Source organism: Scyliorhinus torazame, chromosome 19 (genome assembly GCF_047496885.1).
Source record: "Scyliorhinus torazame isolate Kashiwa2021f chromosome 19, sScyTor2.1, whole genome shotgun sequence".
Lineage (NCBI taxonomy): Eukaryota > Metazoa > Chordata > Chondrichthyes > Carcharhiniformes > Scyliorhinidae > Scyliorhinus > Scyliorhinus torazame.
The window spans coordinates 75,250,241-75,269,830 of record NC_092725.1 but is presented as its reverse complement, the minus strand read 5'-3'; the positions used below and the strand labels follow the sequence as shown (position 1 = coordinate 75,269,830).

The following is a 19,590-nucleotide window of genomic DNA, read 5'->3' as shown; positions in this document are numbered from 1 at the left end:
CAGATATTAAACCATGAATTCAAGCTAACGGTTATGCATTTTAACTGAAAGTATGATTTTATACAAATAAGCTAGTATTATTCCTCCTTTGTTCATAATTAAATGAATATTTAAAGTGCAATTAACTCCAACCCATAACAACAATTTCAATTGTCCATTTGAAGTCATGTAGTCAAATCCTATAACTTCTAATCAAGTGTATTTTTAAAAATGTCCCTCTTGTAAAATGAAGTTCTCCAATAAACTGATCCCCTTCTATTAGGCTTCATAATGAAGAAGTAAATTTGCCAACAGAATTGAGAATAACTTCTATTAGAATGGCGTGACAGTTCACATTTGGTTAAAACTATGTCACCATTCCTTCATTGTCTCTGTGTCCCAATCCTGGAACTCACTTATATCAGATAGACTGCAATGGTTCAAGAAGGCTGCTCACCACCACCATATCAAAGGCAATTGGGAATGAGCAACAACTGCTGGTCTGGTCAGTGGTGCTCACATTCCCTGAAAGAATTTTAAAAAGCCATTGTGCACAATCTATTCATAGACAAATTGCAACCCTATTCATGTGTTTTGTATCAATGGTATGTTTTGGAAGGTAAGGGGGTCATGTCACCCATAGAACCATAAAATTTACAGTGCAGAAGGAGGCCATTCGGCCCATTGAGTCTGCACCGGCCCTCGGAAAGAGCACCCTACATAAGCCCGCACCTCCACCCTATCCCTGTAACTCCGTAACGCCAGCTAACCTTTTTGGACAAAAAGGGAAATTTAGCATGACCAATCCACCTAACCTGCATATCTTTGGACTGTGGGAGGAAACCGGAAAACCCAGAGGAAACCCACGCAGACATGGGGCGAACGTGCAGACTCCGCACAGACAGTGACCCAAGCCGGGAATCGACCCTGGGACCATGGAGCTGTGAAGTGACTGTGCTAACCACTGTGCTACCGTACTGCCCAGTGATGAGACTGTGGAGCAGACTTGGTAGATCACAGGGTATGTGCAATGGACCAAGGCTGGGTGTGATTATGAAATGTGAGTGGTGAAGACTGTGGCATTTCTGGTGAGAGCTGAATAAGGTGGGTTTAGGATTGTAATCAGTACACTGCAGAACATCATCAGGCAAGGAGTGATGGAGTGGCAAAACCAGATGTTGGTGTGGACAGAAGTAAAAGGGAATGACTTGTGCTTGGAAATACCTATATCAGAAATAATGGGGATGGCAAGAGAAATGCAATGGTGTACTGGAAACTATAGGGATTGTAGGCAGTGGGGAAGTGGGTTAACAGTCAGGAGGTGAAGTTAGATGGTGAGTAATTAAAAGTATAGAATTGGAGATAGATAAAGAGGAGAGGTTTGAGTCTGTAGGGATATAGTGGTGAGAAACGATCAATAGAGTTTTAGGGAGCAGTTAAGTAAGCTTATGAATGTGGGTACAACAAATTCAAAAACATTCATGTAGAAGTAAAGGTGAACATGAGAATGGAATAAATCAGTGGCGGTAGCATTAACTAATAAAGTTCACATCTGTGACCATAGTTTAAAAGTGGCTGATAGCTTTGATGGCCAATTGAGCGGTAACTAAAGAGAATCTAAAGCGGACGTAAAACAAAAAAGAAGAAAAATACTTGTATTTATACAGCACCTTTCATGATCTCAGGCACAAGGCGCATTACAGGTAGTAAAGCACTTTTGGTCCATAGTCTGTGTAAAATAGGAAATAGGTTTGTGCACAGCAGTGAATTAATGACCAGATGATCTGTTTTGGTGGTGTTGGTTGAGGGATAAGTATTGGCCAGGACACCAAGGAGAATGTATATTGAAACAAGTAACATGAATCCTCTATGCAGGCAGTTAAAAAATAACATTTGCATAGAGATGTTATGGTTTTGTTGACCATTAACCAAATGCATCCAATAAATGAGTTTTTTTTAATCAGCAAGGCTAATCAAGTACTAAGGTGCATCTAAGTAAATGTTATTGTAAGTAAAACAAAATATTTTAATCTTGTGTATATCAAGCAAACGTTTAAAATATTGAGATAGATTTGGAGATACTACCTTCGAAAGGACATTCCGAGGGCAGAGCAAAATAGGATGATTCCAGGACTTAGAACTTTAAAAGATGAAGAGCAACTCCCACATTAATATGTTTTATTGAAGAACTGGAATATTACAGTTGATCATCCAAGATCAAAAATGATGAAGATATGTTGACATATACAAGTTATTAAGGATAAGCTGTGACAGTAGATCCAAAAGATGCCAACATAAAATTAGTGAGTTACAAGTGCGGCTGGAGTTTAGAACAAAATTTGTGCTCTTCAAAGTAGTAAATATGTCGAATAAAATCCCTTCAGATAACAGTGGGCTAGATTCTCCGGTTCCGCAGCCCCTTGTTATTGGCAGCGTGCCATTCCGTGCCAGCGGGATTCACTACTTCTGCCGCTTGGCAAAGGAATTTTCCATTGAAGCCACCCTGCGCTGCCGGAAAACCCGCGGGCATTTTACGCTACCAGCGGGAACAGTGACTCGCAATGGCCAGAGAATTCCAGCGTGTGTGTTAATTAATCCCAGTCGAAAATATTTGGACAAATACTTGGCTAGCATCAGGATAATTTGAATAAATTAATATAAACTGATAATTAAATACTCCATGGAATGGGATGTTCTATGTAAGTGGATTTATGATTGGGTGCAGACTTGTTTATAGAAAGAAATGTTAATCTCCCATTGTTTCAGATTGAAACCAGATTGCAACCTCCATAAATTTCAGCTCATCCAAAACTCTATTGCTTCTGTCCTAACTTGCACCAAATCCTGTTCACCCTTTTGTTTACGGCTCACCATTGGCTCCCAAGTTCAAAGAAGCCTGAATGTTAAAATTCTCATTCTTCATTCATGGCCTTGCCATTTTCTCGGTATGTAAACTCCTCTAGTCCCACAATGTTCCATCAAAAGTAATTCTCACTTAGAGAATCATGGGTCAATTAGGAACAGTCAGCATGGAATTATTACGTCAAATTGCGTCTTGATTTGAGTTCTCTGATGAAATGACAGATAACATTAATGAAGGTAGTGGAGTAGACATATATTGGAATTTTAAAAGGCAGTCGATAAAATACCACAGCAGATTTTTCAGAAAGTAAAAGGAGGTGGCATTAAAGGGGCTGCAGTTATTTGGGTGCTTGATTGTTCACAAAATAAGTCTGAGAGTAGCAGTGAACAGATTTGCTTTTGACTGGAGAGATGTATGCAGTGGGGGCCTCCTGGGTTTGCTTTTTCTTTAAAAATCAATAAATAAATAACCTGGACTGGGGTCATTTCAAAGTTTGCAGATAATACAAAAGTTGACAATATAGTAAATAATCAGGACAAAAACTTGAGGCTATAGGCATACTGGGGAAATGGGCAGACAATGCAATGTAATGGGGTTAAATGTGAAGTCGAGCATGTGTAACGAATCCTTGGGCAGGTCAAGTTGAAAAAGCAGTTAGGAAAACCGATGGGATATTTGGCTTTATAAAGAGGAGCATTGAATACAAAATGAACAATTTCATTTGTGAACTGGGTACATTCTGGAAACCACATTTTAGGAAAGATATCAAGATCGTGGAGAAAGTAAAGAGGACAGTTATCAAGATGGTACCCGGGATAAGAAACTGAAGTTATTGCAAGAAATTGACGCAACTGGGATTGGTCTCCTTTGAACAGAAAAGATGGGGGAGACCGAATAGCAGGTATTCAAAATTATAATGGATTTCGATAGAGCACAATAGGGACAAACTGTTTCTCTTACCAAGCGGATCAAAACCAAAGGTAATAGGTGGAACTGGAGGAAAAATTAGGAGAATTTATTTCGGATAAGGGGTTGTTCTGATATGCAAATAATTACCTGAAAGTGTGGGGGAATCAGTTTCGAAAAAAAGTTTTTAAAAGAGGCAATTGGTCAAGTATTTGAAGAGAACAAATTTGCAGGGTTATGGGAAAGAACCTGGGGTGTGAGACAGCCCTTTCAAAGAGCTCAGACAGGTACAGGAGGCCAAATGGCCCAATTCTATGCTACAAGATTCTCTGATCTTTGCGCTCCTCCAATCCGACCTCTTTTCCCATCACACAACTATTAGCAACTGTGTCTTCAATGCTTAGCCACTAAATTCTATAATTTCTTCCCGAACTCCCTCAAGCTCTTCATCTCTCCTCTTTTAAGGTGCTCATTAAATCTTTTGTCCACCTGTCTTAATATCTTCTTGTCAAATTTGTTTGCTAAATACAATTAGCTGCTGTAGATTTTTATGTATTCCACCATGGATGTGGGCATTGCTGGCTTGGCCAGCATTTATTGCCCATCCCTAAATAACCATGGGAAGATGTTGTTGAGCCACATTCTTCAACCGCTTGCAGTCCATGTGGTGGAGGTAATCATACAATGCTGTTAAGTAGAGTTTCTGGATTTACCCAGTTGAAACGTTGAAAGAGAGATAATTTATTTCCACATCGTTTGTGTGTTAGATGCCGGTATTCCCATTGGACATTTCACTACATTAAAAGTGCAAAATCGATACAAAGCCTGACTTTCCCACTGCACTTTGCCTGGCGCCGAGCCCGTTACGTTGGCTGCATAGAGGGAGAGGCCAAAAACTGGTTTTGTGGTGGGCACCGAACCGCGCGTGATGCGCTCAGCCCACTATGCCCAACACTATCTGGATCACTGCCTCGTTGGGTGTGATCTAGATCGGGATATTAAATGAGTCATTAAACTCATTTAAGTATGCGAGTCTGTTCGAGGCTGCACTCTCCCAGCTCCCTGAATTCACCGGTGAGACCTGATGCAGGCGCGAATAAGTACTGGTCTCCAATTAGGGAAACCAGACGTGATGGCCGTGAGGTTGGGGCGGGGCGGGGCCGCTCGGAGGTCATTGGAGCCCTCGGGTGGGGACAGGGCAAAGCTCCCAGGCAGTGCCACACTAGCAGTGCTAACTACTATGCCAGCATGCCCCCCCATACGCTGGTCTTGCCAACAGCTTTAGTTCCCCACTGCAGAAAAAATTCGAAAGAGGCCCCTGTCAGGCAGCTCCCAAGAAAAGAGACCTCTGTCTGGTACCTACAAAGCAGCCCAGACACCAAGCAGTGGACAAAGATACTGTTGTGACACTCATCTGGGCATTCACTGATAAGAACATAAGAACCAGGAGCAGGAGTAGGCCATCTGGCCCCTCGAGCCTGCTCCGCCATTCAATGAGATCATGGCTGATCTTTTGTGGACTCGGCTCCACTTTCCGGCCCGAACACCATAACCCTTACTCCCTTTATTCTTCAAAAAAACTATCTATCTTTATCTTTAAAACATTTAATGAAGGAGCCTTTACTGCTTCACTAAACTCACTCCTAAATCTACTTCCCCTTATTTTGAGGCTATGCCCCTAGTTTTGCTTTCACCCACCAGTGGAAACAACCTGCCCGCATCGATCCTATCCTCTTCATAATTTTATATGTTTCTATAAGATTTCCCCCGCATCCTTCTGAATTCCAATGAGTACAGTCCCAGTCCACTCAACCTCTCCTCGTAATCCAACCCCTTCAGCTCTGGGATTAACCTAGTGAATCTCCTCTGCACACCCTCCAGTGCCAGTACGTCCTTTCTCAAGTAAGGAGACCAAAACTGAACACTATACTCCAGGTGTGGCCTCACTAACATCTGCTACATTTGCAGCATAACCTCCCTAGTCTTAAACTCCATCCCTCTAGCAATGAAGGACAAAATTCCATTTGCCTTCTTAATCACCTGTTGCACCTGTAAACCAACGTTTTGCGACTCATGCACTGGCACACCCAGGTCTCTCTGTACAGCAGCATGTTTTAATATTTTATCATTTAAATAATCCCTTTTGCTGTTATTCCTACCAAAATGGATAACCTCACATTTGTCAACATTGTATTCCATCTGCCAGACCCTATCCTATTCACTTAGCCTATCTAAATCCCTCTGCAGATTTCCAGTATCCTCTGCACTTTTTGCATTACCACTCATCTTAGTGTCGTCTGCAAACTTGGACACATTGCCCTTGATCCCCAACTCCAAATCATCCATGTAAATTGTGAACAATTGTGGGCCCAACACTGATCCCCGAGGGACACCACTAGCTACTGATTGCCAACCAGAGAAACACCCATTAATCCCCACTCTTTGCTTTCTATTAATTAACCAATCGTCTATCCATGCTACTACTTTACCCTTAATACCATGCATCTTTATCTTATGCAGCAACCTTTTGTGTGGCACCTTGTCAAAGGCTTTCTGGAAATCCAGATATACCACATCCATTGGTAATGTCCTCAAAAAATTCCACCAAATTAGTTAGGCACGACCTGCCCTTTATGAACCAATGCTGCATCTGCCCAATGGAACAATTTCCATCCAGATGCCTCGCTATTTCCTCCTTGATGATAGATTCCAGCATCTTCCCTACTACCGAAGTTAAGCTCACTGGCCTATAATTACCTGCTTTCTGCCTACCTCCTTTTTTAAACAGTGGTGTCACGTTTGCTAATTTCCAATCCGCCAGGACCACCCCAGAGTCTAGTGAATTTTGGTAAACTATCACTAGTGCATTTGCAATTTCCCTAGCCATCTCTTTTAGCACTCTGGGGTGCATTCCATCAGGGCCAGGAGACTTGTCTACCTTTATCCCCATTAGCTTGCCCATCACTACCTCCTTCGTGGTAACAATCCTCTCAAGGTTAAACTGTCATAGCCTCATTTCTATCAGTCACTGGCATGTTATTTGTGTCTTCCACTGTGAAGACCGACCCAAAAAACCTGTTCAGTTCCTCAGCCATTTCCTCATCTCCCATTATTAAATCTCCCTTCTCGTCCTCTAAAGGACTAATATTTACTTTAGCCACTCTTTCTTGTTTTATATATTTGTAGAAACTTTTATTATCTGTTTTTATATTCTGAGCAAGTTTACTCTCATAATCTATCTTACTCTTCTTTATAGCTTTTTTAGTAGCTTTCTGTTGCCCACTAAAGATTGCCCAGTCCTCTAGTCTCCCACTAATCTTTGCCACTTTGTATGCTTTTTCCTTCAATTTGATACTCTCCCTTATTTCCTTAGATATCCACGGTCGATTTTCCCTCTTTCTACCGTCCTTTTTGTTGGTATAAACCTTTGCTAAGCACTCTGAAAAATCCCTTGGAAGGTTCTGCACTGTTGCTCAACTGTTTCACCATAAAGTCTTTGCTCCCAGTCTACCTTAGCTAGTTCTTCTCTCAACCCATTGTAATCTCCTTTGATTAAGCACAAAACACTAGTATTTGATTTTACCTTCTCATCCTCCATCTGTATTTTAAATTCCACCATATTGTGATCGCTCCTTCCGAGAGGATCCCTAACTAAGATCGTGAATCAATCCTGTCTCATTACACAGGACCAGATCTACGGCCGCTTGTTCCCTCATGGGTTCCATTACATATTGTTCTAGGAAACTATCGCGGAAACGTTCTATAAACTCCTCAAGGCTGCCTTGACCGACCTGGCTAAACCAATCGACATGTAGGTTAAAATCCCCCATGATAACTGCTGTACTATTTCTACATGCATCTGTTATTTCTTTGTTTATTGCCTGCCCCACCATAATGTTACTATTTGGTGGCCTATAGACTACTCCTATCAGTGACTTTTTTGCCTTACTATTCCTGATTTCCACCCAAATGGATTCAACATTATCCTCCATAGCACCGATGTCATCCCTTACTATTGCCCGGATGTCATCCTTAAATAACAGAGCTACACCACCTCCCTTACCATCCACTCTGTCCTTCCAAATAGTTTGATACCCTTGGATATTGAACTCCCAGTCGTGACCATCCTTTAACCATGTTTCAGTAATGGCCACTAAATCATTGCATTCACGATGATTTGCGCCATCAACTTATTTACCTTATTCCGAATACTACTTGCATTCAGGTAAAGTACACTTATGTTGGCTTTTTTACCTCTGTTTTGAATCTTAACACCTCGATCAGTAACCTCTCGTAAGTTATACTTCCTCTTAACTTTTCTCCTAATTTTCCTTGTCGTTGAACCCATATCTTCATGTAACAACCTGCCGCATCGCTTACCATTAATGTTTTTACTTCCCGTTTTATTCCTTTTAGTATTACTGGTCCTATTCCCTGAGCTCCCCTCAGTCACTGTACCTTGTCCTGTCGCCCTTTTTGATTTTTGATTATGGCTTCTCTGCCTTACACGTTCCCCCTTACTGCCTTTTGTTTCTGTCCCTGTTTTACTACCTTCCAACTTCCTGCATCTGTTCCCACCCCCCTGCCACATTAGTTTAAACTCTCCCCAACAGCTCTAGCAAACAACCCCCCCCCAGGACATCGGTTCCAGTCCTGTCCAGGTGCAGACCGTCCGGTTTGTACTGGTCCCACCTCTCCCAGAACCGGTTCCAATGCTCCAGGAATTTGAATCCCTCCCTCGTGCACCATCTCTCGAGCCACGCATTCATCCCATCTATCCTGACATTCCTACTCTGACTAGCTCGAGGCACTGGTAGCAATCCTGAGATTACTACCTTTGAGGTCCTACTTTTTAGTTTAACTGCTAACTCCCTGAATTCAGCTTGTAGGACCTCACCCGTTTTTTATCTGTATCGTTGGTGCCTATCTGCACCACGACAGCTGGCTGTTCACCCCCCCCCCCCCCCTTAGAATGTCCTGCAGCTGCTCCGAGATATCCTTGACCCTTGCACCAGGGAGGCAACATACCATCCTGGAGTCTCGATTGCGTCTGCAGAACCGCCTGTCTATCCCCCGTACGATTGAGTCCACTATCACTATAGCCCTGCCATTCTTCCTGCCCAGCTGCGCAGCAGAGCCAGCCACGGTGCCATGAACCTGGCTGCTGCTGCCTTCCCCTGGTAAGCCATCTCCCTCAACAGTATCCAAAGCGGTATATCTGTTTTTCAGGGAGATGACCGCAGGGGACACCTGCACTGCCTTCCTACTCTTGCTCTGTCTTTTGGTCACCCATTTTCTATCTCCCCAAGTAACTTTCACCTGCGGTGTGACCAACTCGCTAAACGTGCTATCCACTATGTCCTCAGCATCGCGGATGCTCCAAAGTGAGTCCATCCGCAGCTCCAGATACGTCAAGCGGTCTAACGGGAGCTGCAACTGGACACACTTCTTGCACGTGAAGGAGCCAGGGACCGGTCCCTGAGCTCCCACATCGCACACTAGGAGCATGACATGATGGCTCACACATAGGAAGCACCGCCTGACAATTCCTGGAAAGAGAAACCAGGCAGCTATGTTTAAACCCCCTCAGATTCTTGAGCAGCAAGCTATTCGTTCATTTCCCTTACTAGGCTGTGATTGACACCTTCCAAACACACAGCTGTCAGCCTTGCTTCATTCATCTTCTTCATGGTTGAGTAACTGGTGTTTGCAAATATCAACCACTTCAAAGAAAGCTAAGTGCTTTCCCATCACCTCCCTTCACGCTTGAATGCTTTTGAAGTGGCCAGCTGGAAATTGACAGAACATAACTCTCTGAACAGGACTAGACAGGGTAGATGCAGGAAGGGTGTTCCAGATGGAGGGAGAGTCCAGAACCAGAGGTCACAGTCTGAGGATATGGGGTAGACCAGTTAGGACTGAGATGGGAAGATATTGCATCACCGAGAGTGGTGAGCCTGTAGAATATGCTTCCACAGAAAGCAGTTGAAGCCAAATTGTATGTTTTCAGGAAGGTGATAGATATCGCTCTTAGAGCGAAAGGGATCAAGGGATATGGGGGGGGGGGAGGGGGGGGGGAGGAGGCTGGGAACAGGCTATTGAGTTGGATGATCAGCCATGATCATAGTGAATGGCAGAGCAGCTTGAAGGGCTGAATGGTCTATTCCTACTCCAATTTTCTATATTTGTAAATGGTATACACTGCAGCTGCAGTGCACAAATGATGGATGAGGTGCAAATCAAGCGTGCTTCTCAGTTCTGGATGGTGTTGAGCTTCTTGACCATTGCTGGAGCTGCATTCATCCAAGTAAGTGGAGAGTGTTCTATCGCACATCTGACTAGTACCTTATAGATGCTGCAAAGGCTTTAGAGAATTAGAAAATGAAGCACTTGACTCAGAATGCCCAGCCTCTGACTTGCTCTTGTAGCCATGATGTGGAGATGCTGGCGTTGGACTGTGGTGGGCGCAGTAAGAGGTCTTGCAACACCAGGTTAAAATCCAACAAATCATAGAATACCTACAATGCAGAAGGAGGCCATTCAGCCATTCGAGTCTGCACCTTTGAAAGAGCTGCCCACCCAGGCCCACTCCTCCTTTCTATCCCTGTAACTCTACCTAACCTTTGGGCACTAAGGGGCATTGTCATTGCACCTAACTTGCACATCTTTGAACTGTGGGAGGAAACCGGAGCACTTGGAAGTACCCCACGCAGAGACTGGGAGAACGCACGGACACCCAAGGTCAGAATCGAACCTGGGTTGAACTGGGAGGCAGCAGTATTAACCACAGTGACGCCTCAGTAGACACAGTGTGTCCAGTTCATTTTATGATCAATGGTAATCCCTAGGATGTTGTTGATGAATTTAGCGATGGTAATGTCATTGAATGTCTTGAGGACTTGTGTGGTGCAAATATTAATAAATAATCAGCAATCCAGATTCATTCAAATTTTTCAAAATGCACATCTTCCCCTAATGAGGTTGGGTTCGGCACTTTAATGGGGGTGTAAATAGGATTTTCCCCTGCACACCATTTTAACTGGTGATGCAAAGTTATCGAAGTGCCGATTAAAAGCATGACAAACTTGAGAGTTTGTAAAGAAAATGGAAAGCCTGCTGAGGAGTCTGTAACATTTAGAAAGGTAAATATAAAATGTTTTCAGACCTTCCGATGTCTTTATTAGATGCTGTTTATAATGTATTTTTAAAGCAGTGATTCACCATGGGGATCTGTCCTTCAAAGGTGAGGCGATTATTCCATTGAGCTGATTGTGTATTTTTTCTCATGCATTGCACTGCTTTTCCAATAGAAAAAGCACCATATTGCTGTCTAAAATGTCCTGTCAACTTGTATCTCATTTTTTCTACTGCGATTTTAATTGGCTTCAGCTGATTAAAAAAAATAACTGGGAGAAAGTCTGCTCTTGAAAGATATCCAACCACCTTCTGCTTTAAGTTCATTAACAGCAAAATGAGTTTCTTCCAATCTTTTCTTACTGAGCTCAGGAAGATTCGGCCCTTAGAATTCAGCTTTAGTACAATACCATGTACGGCCGTACAATAATATGAAAATTGCTATTTACTTTGGCTGCATTTGGCTACCGTCATCTACTGATGTGTGGTTTTTAAGGTGTTTCATCAGATAACTAACAGTAAACTGTGTTTGCTCAGCTGGTTTCTGTTTGTGAACTTTATACTTTTGTCTCGTTTATTAATGTGATATGGGCGTTGCTGGCATGGCCAGCGTTTGTTATCCATCCCTAATTGCCCACGAGAAGGTGGTGGTGAGCTGCTGCCTTGAACTGTTGTAGGCCATTTGGTGTAGGTACACCCAAAATGCTGCTGGAGTGGCAGTTCCTGAATTTTGACCCAGCGACAATGAAGACTCTGCAATATAATTGTGTGACTTGGAGAGGAACTTGCAGGTGATGGTGTAACCTTGTGTCTGCTGCCCTTGTCCTAGAGGTAGAGGGTGCAGGTTTGAAGATACTATCAAAGAATTCTTGGCAAATTGTTGCAGTGCATCTTGTAAATATTACACACTCCTGACGCTACAATAGAAACATAAAAAATAGGCGCAGGAGGCGACCATTCAGCCCTTCGAGCCTGCTCCGCCATTCATTATGATCATGGCTGATTATCCAACTCAGCGTAATCTGCTTTCCTTCCATATTCTTCTGATCCCCTTCACTGTAGGAGCTATATCTAATTGCTTCTTGACAACATGCAATGTTTTGGCATCAACTACCTCTTGCGGTAATGAGTTCCACAGGCTCACCACTCTGGGTGAAGAAATTTCTCCGCAACTTTGTCCTAAATGGTCTACCCCGTGTCCTCAGACTGTGACCCCTGGTTCTGGACACCTACCATCGGGAACAGCCTTATTGCACCTGCCCTGCCTAGTCCTGTTAGAGATTTATAGGTTTCTATGAGACTTCTCTTCTCCCCCCATTCTTCTGAACTCTAGTGACTACAATCCTAACCGATTCAATCTCTCCTCATATGTCAGTCCTGCCAATTCAGGAATTGCTGCACTCCCTCTAAAGCAAGAACATTCTTCTTCAAATAAGGAGACCAAAACTGCGCACACTACTCCTGGTGTGGCCTCACCAAGGTCCTATATAATTGCAGCAAGACATCCCTGCTCCTGTACTTCAATCCTCTCGCAATGAAGGCCAGCATGCCATTTGCCGTCTTTACCGCCAGCTGTACCTGCATGCTTACCTTCAGTGATTGGTGTATTGGTACTCTCCTAATTTATGGTAATTCAGATAATTTGTCATCTCGTTTTTGCTACCAAAGTGGGTAACCTTTCATTTATCCAAATTATACTGCATCTGCCATTCATTTGCCCACTCACTCAATTGAAGGACAAGTGAAGGATCATTGCATCCTCCTCACAGCTCACCCTCCCACCAACTTGGTGTCATCTGCAAATTTGGAGATATTACATTTTGTTTCCTCACCTGAATCATTAATATAATGAATAGCTGGATTCTAGCAGCGATCCGTGCCTGCCAATTTGAAAAAGACCCATTCATTTCTACTCTTTGTTTCCTGTCTGCCAACCAGTTTTCTATCCATCTCAGTACACTACCCCTAATCCCTTGCACTTTAATTTTACACATTAATCTCTTTTGCGGGACTTTGTCAAAAAGCCTTCTCAAAGTCCAAATGTACACTGGTTCCCCTGCCTCTACTCTACTAGTTACATCCTCAAAGTATTCCAGTAGATTTGTCGAGCATGATTTCTCCAGCATAATTTTCCCTTCATAGATCCATGTTGACTGTCCGATCCTGCCACTGTTTTCTAAATGCTCTGCTATAAAATCTTTGATAATGGATTCTAGAATTTTCACCGCTACTGACATTAGGTTTACTGGTCTATAAGGTGGTGGTGGAGAGAGTGAATGTTAGAGGTGGTAGATGTTTAAGGTTTTTACTATGACGAAGTTGGGATATATAGTGAAGCATAAAAAGGGACTAGCATTGTTAGTTAAGTACTCCTGTGACAGCCTGGTAGTTGATATGATGACAGTGAATTCCCATAATTCACCAATGACACCAAGTCTCCTTAAGTTCCCTTTTCCACTACACAATATTCAGATGTTTTAAAATTTATTTTGGTAACCCAGGTGTACTGGTTGGGCCAAGTGAGTTGAGCTTTTCAAGGGAATATCCCGTTTTTGTAAAATGATATATGTTTCTTTAATTCACAGGTAGATGATATAAAGTAACTAACTGACTTTGCAAAGTTGAAATATTGGAAAATAATTTCTGCTGATAACTGTTTCCAGGTTAAGTTAGTTTAATCTGGTACTTGTTTCTCAGGTTAAATAACAGAATTACAGTGGAGGAGGCCTTTTGGTCCATCGTGTCAGCTCTAGCTCTTCAAATGAGCAATTGCTTTAGTGTCATTATACTGCCTTCTCCCCATACCCTGCACATTCCTCTTTCCAAATAGCAGTCTGATTCCCTTTTGAATGCTTTGATTAAACCTACATTCACCAGGCAGAGCACTCCAGATTTTAACTTGCTGTGTGTAAGTTTTTTCTCATATCTTTTGCCAATTACTTTAAATCTGTGCCTGCTCTTTCTCAATCCTTTCACGAGTAGTAATTTTACCCTATCTACACTGTCCTGACCCCTTATGGTTTTGAATACCTCTCAGCTCTAACTCCTCCAATCTATCTTCATAATTAAAGTTCCTCATTCCTGGAACTATTCCCATGTATCCTCTCGCATAAAAATGTAATTTCACCAGAGTGAAGCTTACTGAGTAATTAGGAGTATCAAGAGTAGGTTGTGGCAGGTGTTGCGGGGGGGGTGCGGTTTATGTCAGGAGTTGGATGTGAGTGTGTGGGACAGGAATGGAGGTCAAGAAAGTTGATTTCTCCCTGGTAATTTTTTAATCCAAATTCAATAAATAAATTATTCCAAATCAGAATACATAATTATTATGGTTTAGCTCTCACTAGGTTTGGCTCTGCCAGTCAACTCCGGCTGACCTTGTCGATCCTAATTGCATCACATCTTGTTAAAAGACAGTTTAGGTGAGGTTGCAAATGATCAGGTGACAGAGGCCTGCACTATCTCGGTCTCCAACAGTTGGTCCTGTGACTGTGATGTGCTCAAATCAGTGTTTTAGATCATCTTTTAGATGATCTGCGCATGCATCTTTGCTGGTGCTAGGTGCTGCACAAGGATGCACCTTCTGAGGCTCGCTCCGCCTCCTCAGGGCTGGTGTCTACATTTGCCGAGGTTTCACCTGTGGGGGAAACAAACAATGATTATAAAGGGCATCATCATCATCATTTGAGAGGATTTCAGAGTTGCCCGTTTCCTACATACACGCTCTCACTATCGAGAATTATTAACCAGAATTTAACCGTAGGCCCTTCAAAATTGAGACACATTCCTCCTCGTTGCAAACCACCAAAGCCAAACAAATCAATGCTCCGATCCCATTCGTTACTCCAATTTCCCTGCACAAAATCTGTCCTGTAGAAGTATTTCATCATAACTAACCCCTTATTCCTGATATCATCCAAGCAAAATGTATGTTACATGTTCATATCCTTCTTATCTATTTGAAGGATTCATTTCCAAGTTTTGCTTCCCCGAATGAGGTGAAAGTTTCCTGTGCAGATTAGAACATAGAACATAGAAAATACAGCACAGAACAAGCCCCTCGGCCCACGATGTTGTGCCGAACCTTTGTCCTAGATTAATCATAGATTATCATTGAATTTACAGTGCAGAAGGAGGCCATTCGGCCCTTTGAGTCTGCACCGGCTCTTGGAAAGAGCACCATACCCAAACTCAACACCTCCACCCAACACCAAGGGCAATTTGGACATTAAGGGCAATTTATCATTGGCCAATTCACCTAACCCGCACATCTTTGGACTGTGGGAGGAAACCGGAGCACCCGGAGGAAACCCACGCAGACACGGGGAGGACGTGCAGACTCCGCACAGACAATGACCCAAGCCGGAATCGAACCTGGGACCATGGAGCTGTGAAGCAATTGCGCTATCCACTATGCTACCGTGCTGCCCTTAAGAACAAATAAATCTACGCTATATCATTTTAACATCACCCATGTACCTATCCAATAGCTGCTTGAAGGTCCCTAATGTTTCCGACTCAACTACTTCCACAGGCAGTGCATTCCATGCCCCCACTACTCTCTGGGTAAAGAACCTACCTCTGATATCCCTCCTATATCTTCCACCTTTCACCTTAAATTTATGTCCCCTTGTAATGGTGTGTTCCACCCGGGGAAAAAGTCTCTGACTGTCTACTCTATCTATTCCCCTGATCATCTTGTAAACCTCTATCAAGTCGCCCCTCATCCTTCTCCGCTCTAATGAGAAAAGGCCTAGCACCCTCAACCTTTCCTCGTAAGACCTACTCTCCATTCCAGGCAACATCCTGGTAAATCTTCTTTGCACCTTTTCCAGAGCTTCCACATCCTTCCTAAAATGAGGCGACCAGAACTGTACACAGTACTCCAAATGTGGCCTTACCAAAGTTTTGTACAGCTGCATCATCACCTCACGGCTCTTAAATTCAATCCCTCTGTTAATGAACGCGAGCACACCATGGGCCTTCTTCACAGCTCTATCCACTTGAGTGGCAACTTTCAAAGATGTATGAACATAGACCCCAAGATCTCTCTGCTCCTCCACATTGCCAAGAACTCTACCGTTAACCCTATATTCCGCATTCATATTTGTCCTTCCAAAATGGACAACCTCACACTTTTCAGGGTTAAACTCCATCTGCCACTTCTCAGCCCAGCTCTGCATCCTATCTATGTCTCTTTGCAGCCGACAACAGCCCTCCTTACTATCCACAACTCCACCAATCTTCGTATCGTCTGCAAATTTACTGACCCACCCTTCAACTCCCTCATCCAAGTCATTAATGAAAATCACAAACAGCAGAGGATCCAGAACTGATCCCTGTGGTACGCCACTGGTAACTGGGATCCAGGCTGAATATTTGCCATCCACCACCACTCTCTGACTTCTATCGGTTAGCCAGTTCGTTATCCAACTGGCCAAATTTCCCACTATCCCATGCCTCCTTACTTTCTGCATAAGCCTACCGTGGGGAACTTTATCAAATGCCTTACTAAAATCCATGTACACTACATCCACTGCTTTACCTTCATCCACATGCTTGGTCACCTCCTCAAAGAATTCAATAAGATTTGTAAGGCAAGACCTACCCCTCACAAATCCATGCTGACTATCCCTAATCAAGCAGTGTCTTTCCAGATGCTCAGAAATCCTATCCTTCAGTACCCTTTCCATTACTTTGCCTACCACCGAAGTAAGACTAACTGGCCTGTAATTCCCAGGGTTATCCCTAGTTCCTTTTTTGAACAGGGGCACGACATTCGCCACTCTCCAATCCCCTGGTACCACCCCTGTTGACAGTGAGGACGAAAAGATCATTGCCAACGGCTCTGCAATTTCAGAATAGAATTCTGAATTTCCCAGCCAAACATATCTTATTTGCATGGCTGCAAACACAGAATCTGTATCCTTTAGGTCAATTTTCCTTGTTCTGAGAAACCTCTGAATTTTCAGGAAAAGCACTTCCCAAAGAGAAGAGCATTCATGTAGTTGGTGCGTCTTTCCCCAACAGGACACATGAAAATTTGAAAAAAATATAGCTGCATCATATCAGCCCCAAAGATTGACGGGATGTTTGGCTAAGTGAAGTTGGCATACTTCCTAATGTATATTGGCTGTTGTTCAAGGTGCTTCACAGGTCCATGCTGACAAAATTTGATACCAAGCTACATCAGGGCATGTTACAACAGATGACGAAAGACTTGGCTAAAGAGGCAGGTTTTACAGAACATCTTAAAGGAGGAAAGAAAGGTAAAGAGCTGAAAAGTTTTAGGGAAGGAATTCCAGAGTTTAGGCTGTGGAGAGCTGAAAAGTATGTCTACCAGTGGTGGAGTGATTAAAGTAGGTGGATGCACAATGGGCAAAAATTAAAGGAGCACATAAATGAGGGGTCATCAGCGTAAAGGAGATTGTGAACTGTCTGAGACAGTGGCTGGGATATCGAATGCTGTTAGTGGCGAGTGTATGGAGCTACTGGCAGTGGCTGAAGACGCGTGCTTTAATATTCCTAATATTTAAAATGTAGATTAGATTGCAGTTTAAGATATATTTTATAATAATTTACAAAATTAAAATACAGAATGTAACATCTTTTTTTTAATAGATCGACCAGGTCTGGTTAATGTATCACAGATTGAACAGATGCAGGAAACTATTGTTCAAGCCCTTCGCCTCCACCTGCATAGCAACCATCCTGATGCCATCTACCTGTTTCCCAAACTTCTCCAAAAGATGGCTGACCTCCGCCAGCTGGTTACAGAGCATGCTCAACTTGTCCAGAAGATCAAAAAGACTGAGGCAGACACTTTCCTACATCCACTTCTACAGGAAATTTACAGGGATATGTACTAATGTTATTGCAGTCTTTTAGCAATATCAGAGGTTATAAATCACACAGTCCACTAAGAATAATTAAGAGTGCAAAGATTACTTCTTAGTCAATTAATCACTAAATACACGGTGCTTCTCTAACATGATTGACTAAATGGTGTGCCTTGTGAGACAACATAGTATATAGTACCTGCGCAGATTTAAAGCATATTTTGAAATTAATTGGATTTATTAATCCAATATATATTTTGCTTGTAACAATTCAGATTATTTAATTTGCTATTTGGCAATGTTTATGGCTCAAAATAATGAAGCTATTCAATTGTTCTCCAACATAAGATGAAAACCTCATAGTTTACTGCAAATTTAACTATGAAAGGATCAATTTCTCATCAGTAAATTAATCCAAAACTGTTAATCATTGCATTCAACAATCAGTGCAAAAGTTCTGCTGGTATTTCATGCAACCTCTTGCTTTCAAAGTTTGTAATTGTTTTACAATTTTTGCATACAATAATTCAAACTATGCAACTCATTATGTTTGCATCCATAAATTAGTCAAAATAAATTTTAAGCATACACAATATTAAATAATTGTAACTTACATATCGTTGTGTACTTTGCACAGAGAAAGGGAAAACCACTATTCTAAAATGTGAAATTTTCAAACAGAATATATTGGAATCTATTATTATAGTACAATTCTTGTTACGCAGTTAAAAGAAAATCCAGACCCACTAAAAAAACAATTAAAAGCAAATAGACTGGCTAACTGCCAACAATAGTTTAACAATTTGTAATGTTAACACTTCACTTCAATATTTCTTTACCTGCTTAACTCCTAAAAATATCATTTTATTTTTCCACTCTATGATGGTTTTAATCTAATTTATGCAGTAGTATAAAGAACAAGTAAAAGGTGGTTATCATATTCAACCTTCGAATGCTTTTTGATCTTGAGTGAGATTCTGGGCGTGATTTTCCCCTAAAAATGACACGTGTCAGGTTCAGTTAGAAAACCAGCCCGTTTCTCCCAGCGGCAGGTTTCCTGCTGAGATGTTCCCACACTTTGACATTTTCTTTTGAAGGGGAGGAGCGTGTTTTGCACCATCACTATGAGGGACGGGCCCTAAACACCAGCAAGTTCGGCTTCACAGCCCGAAGTCAGTGAAGTTAAATACCCACCCTGAAAATAGGTCGCCGGCCTGGTCCCCCGCTCCCAATGGGTCGCCCTATATGACCTGCCCCTCTTCAGGCCCCTGCTTCTTTCAGGCCCCTGCCCATTGGCACTGCACCAGGGCACCACGACCCCCCCCCCCCCCCCCCCCCCGGTGGTCATTACATCTGGTCTTCCTCTGTGGAGATCAGAAGTGATTCCCGCCGGCACCACATCACGTTGGTGGGTGGGAACATTGTATGTTCCCAGTATTAAGCCAATTTTTAATATTAAAATCCATTAAATGAATGACAATCAGGTTCATGCCCTCGCAGGGGAACATCACAAACTGTTTGGTGCCTGGCGCAAATCCCATTCCAGACCTCTCCTGAAATTTTCCCGTCATAGCCAGACTTGCACCACGTACATTGCTGCCGGAAAATCACCCTCTGATTTGAAAGATGATTTACAAGATTGGGCAGAGATCAGTGCTGTCAGGTCTCTACTCCTTTATTGAGAATAAGAGGAAAGATGGATGCTAAATCCTAATTAAAATTCCAAACAAAAGTATGAGCCACGATCAAATACAAAAGAATAGTGAATGATGCGCTTATTAATTGTGGGCAACCTCTATTAAACGTAGAGCTAATCTGTCTCTACTTTTAAGAATGTAACCCAAAATGTCTTTATTTCGTCAAAATTGGCAG

The 19,590-nt window shown here is 42.5% G+C and overlaps 1 protein-coding gene across 1 annotated transcript in view; it reads left to right on the top strand.

The window, feature by feature from the left end:
• The window catches only part of pparab (peroxisome proliferator-activated receptor alpha b), a 111,443-nt gene extending 92,402 nt beyond the window's left edge, over positions 1–19,041 (top strand). The window contains exon 7 of the mRNA XM_072484561.1: positions 17,501–19,041. Within this exon, the coding sequence (XP_072340662.1) occupies positions 17,501–17,748 (248 nt within the window). The 3' untranslated portion in view covers positions 17,749–19,041. The remainder of the gene's footprint in view (positions 1–17,500) is intronic.
• The last annotated feature ends 549 nt before the right edge of the window (positions 19,042–19,590 follow it).